Here is an 11445-nt window from a genome sequence, read left to right on the forward strand (position 1 = left end):
TCCATAGTTTGAAGTCCATAATGAGCACACCGGTTACAACGGAGATAATGTTATGCCCTTAACATTCTAGTCCATGCATGAATGCAGACACAGATCCTCAATTTCAATTACTCAGGTAGGAATACAAATATACATGCACGCACACACACATGCACACACACAGAGATACACAACTAACACCATGCAATAATTAAGGATTAAATCAAATGTTAAAAAATGTACCAAATATCTAGAGATAGTTTGAGTTTAAATTTGCATTTATATTTCAAATACGTTTCGAATTCTTTTGTGATATGCACTATATTCCAGGTTATTCTAACTGCTTACCCAGTACTATCCAATTTGATCTGATACCATGGCTGTGCATAGGTACTACTGTTATACAGGTGGAGAAACTGAGACACAAGAGACCATGAAAAATGGGCCCAAGGTAGTATATAAATTTTATATATTTTTTGGATAGTATATATTTTTAATCACACATACTATAGATATGTGTGATATATATTTGCTTATAAATATCTCAATGTTGACCTATTAGAGAGTATATTATTTGCCTCACCTGTTTCTTCTCTGTAATCATAATAATTCCCTCATTGAGCTATTATGAAGATTAAATAAATTTTTTAAAAAATGTAGAGTAGTAGCTCCCATCAAGTAAGTACTTTACTATTATTATTATTGATAAAGAATTTCTGGAGAAGTTGAAGGAACTTGTTCATGTAAGATGCTTGGTAGAAAAATTTGTGTGGATTTAAACCCACCTCTTAACACTGAATAATTAGGATATAGGATATACAGAAGAGAGGAATTGCTGAGCCCTTTTTTTATTTCTCAAGTTTATAGAAAAATAGCATTTTAGAATATTAACTGTGCATTTATGAATCTGATTTATTGTCAGCCAATTACACTTTTAAAATAAACTTTAATATTTTTTATCCTTTTGAGATGACTTCTCAGAGTACTAAATTTTCCATTTATTTGACTTTATTTGAGAAAGTAGCTATAATTAACTGAAACAGCAGTTTTTAAATTAGGCAAAAATACTTGTCACAGGTGTGAACCTAGACCCATAAAAAATAGACAGTGTTGTAAATCAATGTTGCCTCAATAAACAATTAAAAATTACTGTTACACATTTCAGTTACACTGAAATTTTCCTTTCTTACATGTTCATTCCTCTACTCAAGAAGCATTTCATGTTTCAATGCACATAATGCCCCAGCATGTCGTAATCCCAGCACAACTATTCCCTCAAGGAGAATAAATAACTTGCCAACCTTGACCTAGATTGCTTTGATTGAGAATATGCTGATTAATTTGCCTTTGTACACATTTTTTTCTTCAGTCTCTAAAATAGCTTTGTACCAGGAACATAAAATCATTTTCATTTGTCAGTAATAACTATGCTGATGCTCTCAACAGACATCTTGTTTTTTTTCCTTGGAGATGTTAGTTTATGATAAAAACAGAAGCTAAAATTTTCTGATACTACCCAGGAAAGAATAATGTTAATGCTATTTTTATAAAAGTTGTGAAAATGCAAATACAGATAAAAGTAAGGATTTACTCAGAAACATAAGCTACGTTTACTAACAAATACCAGATTTCTGAAACTCTTAAGGTGTATACTAATGATGTAATATTTTAATATTTGCACTTATAGTTAGATGGACTGAATCATGTCTGATATTAAGAAATCAAGAAAATGTGAAATTATGGCCACAACTCAATAGCCACACAAAGGCAAGATTCAAGTAATATAACCTAAAAGTTCAAATTAGCAATGCAGAAATTAAGACTGTTAGAACCATATAACAGAGTTTCAAATTATGAATAAACCAAATTTCTAAAAATACAATCCAATTAAGTTTGATAATTTCTTCACCTCAATCAGGATTGGCCTAAGATTAAGTTTCTACAATATATTCTCAGACTATATTCATAGAAATATAGTCATAGAAAACAAAATCATAAAAGTTGAACTGTAACTGGAACTGTAACTGTTAGTGGTACTAATAGATAGTTCTCTGCCTTTTGCATTTATGAATGTGCTCCATTTATCTTAATAAAAATTGCTAGCAGAGAAAACATACTGAAGATAAAGCTTTAGCTTGCGTCTTAGACAATGCCTTCTTGGACATAAACTGGTTGCTTTGATTCAACTGCCATTTCACTTTGAAATATGACTATACAATCTCACATGTATGGGAATGATTGGGTCTTCTGCTTAGAGGTATATTCAAAACTACTTAGTAGTCAAGTCACTAAAATTCTCGTTTTTTCAGGAAAAAAAATCCAGAATACAGAGCCATTGCTTGTGAAAGAGTGCTTCAGCTGAGGCTGACCATACACCAAAATACCCATTGTGTATTCTGTCAGCTGTTTCCTTTCTCAAACATTTCAGAACTGTGCAAGATCATGCTTGGGCTTTAAGTTAGACACACTCAGATTTATAGGTGAGTTCTGTCACTTGGAAAGATAATGATCTCGCCATCAATTTTACATCTGTAAAATGAGGATAATAATACCAACTCTTAGAATCAACATGAGTATTAAGTGCACTGGAGAATGACTAACAGAATTCAAAATAAGATTTTTCCTGTTTTTTTCTTTTTTTTGTTTTTCAGTTTAGAAAGAGCCCCAAAGCAGAAAACAATAGGTGAAAATTACTCCCACATTCCAAAGAAAGATGTTTGGCACATTTATAGATTATAAAGCAAAACAGCTGCTTCTCTTAGCACATTTCTCAGTTCCAATCTAAACACAAGAAAATATAGGAGATTAATAGGGGAGAAAGAGGAAAACTGCTGAATGAAGGAAAAGTACTGGTCTGTTATATGCTCGGTATACCTCCCCCAGTGTCTTCACCTCCATCTCAAACCAGATGGTGGCAGATTCAAGAAAACTATTCCAGAGAGTGTTACTATGGGGGAGAATGGCTTCTCATCCACAAAAAGTGATAAAAAGGCACTTAGAACTTTGTGAGATTGCGACGGTAATGGGCCAGCTCAGGAAAATTCTCTCGAGTTCCCAAGGCATAGAAATCAATGTATCTCTGGAAAATTTTAAAGAACAGAGGTGCCAGTTATGACCCAAAGAGAGAATTCAAGATGTAGCTCCTTGCCTGTTAGCCCTTCTCAAATGAGTTGGGAGTAATGTTACTCTGTTACCTGGTAGGCTAGCTAAATACGTAGGAGGGTAAAGGAGCCCCAGATACCTTGAAAGAAGCCCTTGAAAGGAGCCCCTGATGCCTGGAAAGAGTGCCTACCAAAGTGAGGAAGCCTTTACAAGATGAGGGCAGTATGCTGTACAATTCTGATTGCAAGAATGAGCGGGTATTATAAAATATCAGCAGGAAGTGCGACCTGCCTCCATGGAGATGTGAAGAAAAAAAGTGCAGAAGAGGTGTGGATGAATGAGATTGAATCAGAGGAAAATCCTTAAAAGCTGTTATGCAAGGAAGAAAGAGCTTGCTTCTGGGTTTTATAATAGTTGATGATAATAATACTGGGCAGGTAATAGCTATATGCACCCACTTCTTCCCACTGTGTACGAGCTCTAAAAAGTCCAGATGTAAATAAAAACTGGACGAGAAGGAGAGGAAAGGAAGTAAAGAGAGAAGAACATAAAGTTTACACTTCTCTCCCTCCCTCTTCTCCACTACTATTCTGCTGTTCCCTAAGAAGTAGTCTGGATCCATTTGGGCTGCTACAACAAAAATAACATAAACTGGATGGCTTGTAAACAACATTTGTTTCTCACAGTTCTGGAATTTGAGAAGCCCATGACCAGGGTGCCAGTAGATTTCTTCCTGAAACACAATGACAATAAAAGTCACATACAACACCAGGAGCCCACGGCCTATGCTGCCATCTTTTCAATTTTATCTAATGTTTTATCTTCTATATAGTAAAAATGTTACTTTGGCTAGAGAACTCATTGAAACAGATTTCTTAAAGACATTTTCTTATTTCCAGACACTAAGCATTACATGCAAGAGATACATCAACAAGGAATTTGGTAACCCAGAGGTTAGAAGAAAAAAAATAAAGGCAATCAATATAAAATATTCTGGTTCTTCACCTGGACATAATAGCTTTAGATACTCTCAATAGTGAACTGTAAAATTCATTTTTGACATTGTGATTCAGGAAGAATTTATTAGCTTTGGTAATCATTTTTGATTTGGGCAATCTTGGAAGATCTGAGGCATATGGCTTATGAACATCAAGCATCAAATCTCAGAAAGCTAAAAAAGAATTAAGAAAAAGATGGATATTCAATAAAGATTTAAATCTAGAGATAAAGAAAGAGAAGAATCTTTATGGAATGGCTTCAGTCAAGGAAGATTCAAAGATAAATGCACTTTGAATTAAGCACTTTTGTAGTAATTTCCCAACCCTGCCCCAAATTTCTGTTGTATACAAGAACTGAAAGAGAGCACTGTGACCAAGACACCAACCTTCCTGTGTCTGGGAATCATACTTATTAGCATTGCACAACTCTCCTTGACTGTGATTCCCAAAATCTATCCCAAATGTAATCATTTATTTATAAATGATTTTCCAAAGCTTTCCTACTACTACTTCTTTGGCTGAAACACATCACATCTTTAACAATCAATGAACTATCCATTCAAGAATTCATAGGTCACAAACTGTATTGTCTTTCACCACCAAATCCCCAAAGTGAAAGGTAATTCTGAGAATAGGTGAGAGAATAGGTGCTAAACGACTCTTATAAGAGACCATAAAATATAGAGATAGAAAGGTATTTAAACATATCAATGTTATATGATAAAGATTAAGATAAGCTGATGAACACAGCCAACCTGTGTCAAAAAATAACTTGACAAAGGAAGAAATATTTAAGAAAAATTTTGAAGAAAAGTGATTTTCCAAGGTAAGAATGAGAAGGGGAAAATATTTTCTAGCATACCAAACTAAACATAGCTTGCTAAATCCTGATATAAAATAGTTTAAGAAAAAGAATGGACTTAACTGTGCTTCAGGTTCTGACTCGCTTAGTTGGAACCTGATTCATACCCAACATTACAATAATGTTTATCTCTTGACTTTGATTCCTCTGGCTTTTCTCCATCATGAGGCTGCACACATAGTCCCCCATCAAACACGACTATCTTCTCATGACGGCTTTAAGTCAGGACCAGTCTCGTATCGTTTCCCCAAGCTTACAAGGTAAGCCCAGCATTCTCAACTAACGTTCTAAATTCCACTTTCATTGGACAAGCTTAGTCTCCCTTCTAAATTAATGAAATAATCTATGGTCATAAATGCATCAGGCACACTTCCAGAGAATGTGGTTTTATCAATTACTATCTTATCCCTTATTAGAATGTTGCCAAAAAAAGGTTTCTTAAAATAAACGTGTCTAACAGTTTCTATAAAGAGAATATTGTTAGATGTAACTGCCCAAATAGGCCTGATGTATTTAATCCTAAAATCACCTTCTGAAAAAAAAAATATTTTCCTCACATAAGGCAGACAAATCTATTGGCATTTGGTCCCAAGTTAACCTGAAAATATAAAAGCATAGGGAAGTCATTAATATGATCAACTTTCATATCTACAGCTTCTCAGAATATAGAAGAATCTTTGGCCCAGTTACTAACCAGATGGTAAAATATGACATCTCTCAGTGGTTAGGCAATTATAAATTTATGTCTATGTGCCATTCCAACATGAAATGGAAAACAGGAACATGAAGGACCCAATTCAGTTCTACCCTGAAATAGAACTGAATCAGACAGACAAGGGTAATCTGCAAACCTTGGAGGGGTTTCTATAAACAGCCTAAGATTAGCTATTTCCTCCTCCCTCTACAAATTAAATAAATTTTTCTCTTTAGTGGGAGGAAGAGAAAATTTCAATGCTGCCTTGGGGACACATTAAACTTCTATATGAGGCTTAGTTTCCATCTATTTTAGCTGTAAAAGGATATAGGGTCAGAAACCTTGAGAGCAGAGGTTAAAGCCAGAGTTTGTTAGAATTTCATGAGTTAAGAATGAAAGTCTGGCTGTGTGCCTGGCTTAATGTTAATAGGCCTTGATCAGAAAAAAAGAGGAATACTAACATAGTTCTCCCACAAAGAGCAAGGCATCTTTCAACAGCACTGACCAAGGTGATTAACTTAGCATTTGAAGCCTGAGATTGTGGCTATAGTTCATCATGCCAACCTTAAAATCTCATCGTAAACATTCTACTATAAGCTTTCATTTGCACAAGGTGATGGGTAAATCAAAGTACTGAGGCCTAGTCCAAAAAATATAAAAAAAATACCAGGAATCATCTACCAGGAGTTTATCTATCTCTATCTTGAACTCAATCACAATTTCATTCTCTCTCTTCTATAGAATTTAGTGAGCTCCACAAGGTATTAGCAGTAATGCAATGGCCACTTATCAATACTTCCATTAGCACGTCTTTGTATATTATAAGAAAGGCCACTTTTCAATTCATCGCTTTGAATTTTAAGTAGATGTACTCAATTCCTTTTAGAGTAATTCTGGCAGGCATTTAACAAAAATTATGGTGTTGGGGTTATTTCATTTTACAACATCACATTAGCATAAACTTTTCATTTTACCAGGATAGCCAAAGTATGCATATTATATAAACCCAGATTGCTCTTCTTGAGACACAATGAGTCGAAGGCTCCCAGGCAAAGCCATTAAGAAATCAGAGTAATATTAAAATATTTGACAAAGGAGGTGAAGTTTTCTATCAATTGGTCCATATTGTAAAGTCATATTAACCCTTTGCACTCCGCTGTCCCCTCTCAGGGGACATTGGTAGCCAATGTCCAGAATGGTTCGGAGTGCAAGGGGTTAATAACAAGTAATGAAGTTTCTTCATTCATAGCTCTCTTTGGGGGAATAAAACTGAAATGCAACACATCTTTAATCCTCTGGGAATTTATTCTCTATGTGGTAAAGTTATATTAAAAACCACACCCAATATCTAACAACTAAAAAAACTTAGATGCAAACTAAATGGAAAAAAATTCATATTGATATTAATGCCATGGAAATAGTACCCTAAGGATTCAATATAGGGAAAATAGGATGTTGTTTGTAAAGGACTAGAAGGAGGGCTTTTTGGGAAGGATTTGACTCTGAACTTATCTTGGGTAATACGTAGATAGATGTAAAAAAAATATTCTGGCAAGTATATAAATGGATGAACAATCATTATACAAATTCCTGCTGAGAACTATTGAGACTTTGTAGATATGAGTTACATCAAGTTATTATATAAGTGAAAGATGTAAAGTGTTTTTGCTAATAACAGGATATATTTCTTTAGACTCACTGGCTTAACTTTGTATGGAACAGCAATCACCTGTTATAATTTATTTTTCTCTGTTAGGAATATATACATGAACGTTAAAATCACATTATCACCTCATTGAGATTAGAATGATACCACTCTTTCCCTTCATCTACTATCACTTTATTTTCATTTTCATATCAACTTAGCAGGCACAACTCTCTCAATAGATTTTGAATGAATGAACACAACTGGACTCTGCTGAAAGTAGTTCCAAAAGATCTAGCATATCAAATAAATTCCAAAAATTTCATAAAACTTTAAAATGAGAGACCAATTGTGAGCATATGTACTTACAACAAAAATTAGAATGTGAACATTTCAAAATACAATACAAACATTTTGTAGAAGTTTAGCAATAGAAAAAAATTCTATGTACAGAGAGTTCACCATAGATATTCAGGAAGTAACATTTTATCTTAGTAATATCTTACTAAATAATGGCATGAGAAATAATTTTTGGAAATTATTTTTAAAGAACTATATGAACAGTGATTAGAAAATGTAAGTCATCTTTGTGGTTGGGTAAATTTTGGGAAAAATGGGTAAATTTTGGAAAAAAATGATTTAGATACCAGAGCATCAGGTTTATAATGCAGTGACGCAGAGTTCCAGAAGTTGTGAACAAATGTACAAATGGGTCAGATGACCCAGGAAGGATTCCCTGGCTAATAACTGATAAGAGGTTTGTTATGGAAAATGTGGAGGAGAGATCAGATAGAACTCCATATAGGTGCATGCACTAGGGGAAATGAAGAAGGCAATCTTTCAGTCCCTCAGTCAGGCAATCAGTGATTCAAGACATATTTTTAAGAACCCTCTATTACCAGGCAACCTGTGTGTACTGGGGCTATCCTGGTGGACATGAGGCAGAGAAGGCAAACACCATACTAATATGTATATAAGTAAACACTAAGTGTATTGCAATAAAGCTAAGGAATGGTTGAGATGACAGAAGGTAATCAACAAAATTAAGGACATAAGGAGAAGGAGGCATTTTCAGTGAGTTTAGTTTATTCATGTTGACTTTGAAGCACTGCCAATGTATCAAGGTGAAAGTGTCTTCCAAGTTCTTTACAGCATATGCAATTTTGGGAGAGAATCCATGCCTAAGGTGTAGCGGTATAGGTCAACAGTTGACTCTAAAGGAACAGAAGCACTAACTAGAACACAGATGGCTACAAAACAATGGTGAATACGACATGAGCATTTAAATCATGATTGGGCCAGTAAATACTATTTTTGCCAATAAACCTATTTTTTTCCCCAAGTATAATGATTTCACTACTTTGAAACTGCATGCTCAATACCCAATAAGACTCTCAACTAAAAAAAAAAAAAAAATAGCACGGACATCGTTTTTTTCCTATATTTTAAAGAAAATCTACAAAAGGGTGTTATAGCTCTCTTGATTACAGTACTATTTATATTACGAGAGAGGTCATATAATACCAAAATATCTACAAATCGGCAATCAGTTGTAATTCACACAAATCTGTACCAAAAAATCTCAAAATAAATAAACAGATTCATTAGAAGACTCTCCTAGTTGCAACATGAAACTTTTTATTCTGCATGTACTTTTCACTGGACAAATAGAAATGGGCAGTAATATCCACAGCTGTGGGGGCATTGCTTAACTCATTTTTGACATCTCATAGTTATTTGTCATAAACCAGACTTTCAGAATTTCTTGATGAGTGCAAACAATGAGTGTATAACACTGTTCCCTCAAAATTGCAGAGCTGGAATAGAAGCTGCAGTTCTGAATAAGTAACACTAACAGCATTTAAAAAAATTCCTTACACCAAATTCTATCAAGTCTAAGTCATCATGTCACACATTAGCATAGCCAAAAGGAATATTACTTTGTTCTTAACCAGAAAGTAGCACACCTAGCATACTTCACATAATTTTATAAAAGGAAAGAAAAATAAGAGAGATGAATAGAAGATGGCAGTACTTTTTTTCTCCAGTTGATGAATAAAATCTTCATTTCATCAACATGAAACATGAACATCTCACATGAAAGACTGTTTTGTGATCCCAAAACAAAGTTTTGACAGACTTCAATACTGAGTAAAACAATATTTATGACATTATGAACATTTTTCTGAGTTCACTGAATTTGTTTTCTGATATTTCATCCTATTGGCAAAACCCTCTGTTCTTTTTGCAGAAGTGTCTTTATATATTTCAGGAAAAAAATGCAACTCAAAAAATTAAAGCTGACATCAGTTATACTGCTCCAAAGTAAGGGACATCAACAATTACTTTTTACATATCTCACATCAAAGAATCACAAACATAAGTTAAGATACTCAAAAATATCAAGCTAAAGGTGAGCTTACCAGTGGGAACAGAATTGTAGTGCTGAAGTTCCAATTCACTAGAGTCATCAGAGAGTTCAGTCAAACAGGTTAACGTAAAATCTGAATTGGAAGCATGTTCCTGTCTGAAGTCTTCAGGAGAAAGATAATCCAGTTCAAATTTCACAGTCGACATTGCACAATTCTTAAGACTTATGTAAATCAAAGTTCACAAAACTGAAGTTTTATAAATCACACAAGGATGGAAATCACAGTACTGTAATCAGTAATCACTTCAGACTTTCTGGTAATTATTTTCACTTGAACATTCAAAAAAAGATAAAACATGCACAGCTGACCCTCTAAGAAGTTTTCTCTATCCATGCCATTCCTAGACAATTGACTTCAATAGGATGGATGGGTTTTAGAGTTGTTTTTCTTGTAGCTCTCTTGTGGCTTTTAAATGATAGCAGCACTAACCCCATCTCAGAGAGGTTGCAGTAAAAAGTTAAATGGGCTAAATGAAGACATGGGCAAGGCTGCTGAGATGCATTTAGTTCTTGGTATTAGAAGTTCTCATTCACATTTCTGTACACAAAAGATCAGCTGGGTGGGGCTAAGGACTGTCAGGGAATGCAACTTTAGTGCACTGGGCAGCTCATCAGAGGAATGTTTTAATTTGGAAGGAACTTAATCCTAAATGATATATCCTGGGTCAGGATTATGAGACTTAAGTCCAGCTATTTATTGAAAGATAATTATACTTGTAGTGATGAAAAAGTAAATGAAGCTTAAAAAGCTGCACAACTAAAGAAATCATCTACAAAATAATAAGGCAATGTTTGGGATGGGGAAAATATTTCCAAACAATATATTTGATAAAGGGCTAATGCCCCAAATATATAAGGAATTATTGCAACACATCAGGAAAAGCAAAGCAAATAATCCTATTTTTATAAAGGGCAAATAAAACCTGTACGTCTTCTAAAGAAGACATACAAGTGATTGACAGGTATACATGAAAAGGTGCTGAGTATTGCTAATCATCAAAAAGACAAGCAATAGTAATGAAAGAAAGAGTATGGAGAAAAGAGAACCTGTGAATTCTGTTGGTGGGGATGTAAATCTTTACATGGAAGACAGTATGGAGATTCCTTAAAAAATTAAGAAATAGAACTACCATATGATTTCAGCACTCTCAGGTCTAGGGATATATCCAATGAAATACAGTCAGTATTTCGAAGAGATATCAGCACCGCCCACGGTCATTGCAGCACTATTCACTACAGCCAAGACAAGAACACAATCTGCATGGTTATCGATAGATGAATGACAGAGACCAAGAAAATTCCATTTCATATAGATATAGATATAGAGGTATAGATATTATTACTCACAGTAAAGAAAATCCTACAACTGATGACGTGGTAGAAAATGAAGGTGGTTTGCTAAGTGAAATATGTCTGACAGAAAAAAGATAAATACCGCATCATCTCATTTATATGTGGAATTTATAACTCATGAAAACAGAAAATAGATTGATTGTTACCTGGGGACAGAGGTAGAGAAAATAGGGGGATATTTGTCAAATGGCTATGAAGTGGTAAGTTCTAGGAATCAAATGAACAGCATGGCAACTATATTTTATATATTGTATTGTACACTTGAAAGCTGGTAAGAAAACAGACTTTAAGTGTTCTTACCACACATATAAAAATAACTAGATAAGATAATGAATATATTAATGAAACTTATTGTGGTGATTTCACAAATATATCAAATTA

At 34.2% G+C, this 11445-nt stretch overlaps 1 protein-coding gene across 2 annotated transcripts in view; it reads right to left on the reverse strand.

Moving 5' to 3' along the window:
- Positions 1–9857, reverse strand: part of ANO3 (anoctamin 3) — a gene marked incomplete at both ends in the record, with an annotated part of 255438 nt that extends 245581 nt beyond the window's left edge. For both annotated transcript variants that reach the window (XM_084254786.1, XM_084254785.1), the window contains one exon: positions 9704–9857. In XM_084254786.1, coding sequence (XP_084110912.1) covers positions 9704–9857 — 154 coding nt within the window. The remainder of the gene's footprint in view (positions 1–9703) is intronic.
- Positions 9858–11445: the final 1588 nt, after the last annotated feature.

This window comes from Talpa europaea (assembly GCF_964194135.1).
Source record: "Talpa europaea genome assembly, chromosome: 1".
NCBI lineage: Eukaryota > Metazoa > Chordata > Mammalia > Eulipotyphla > Talpidae > Talpa > Talpa europaea.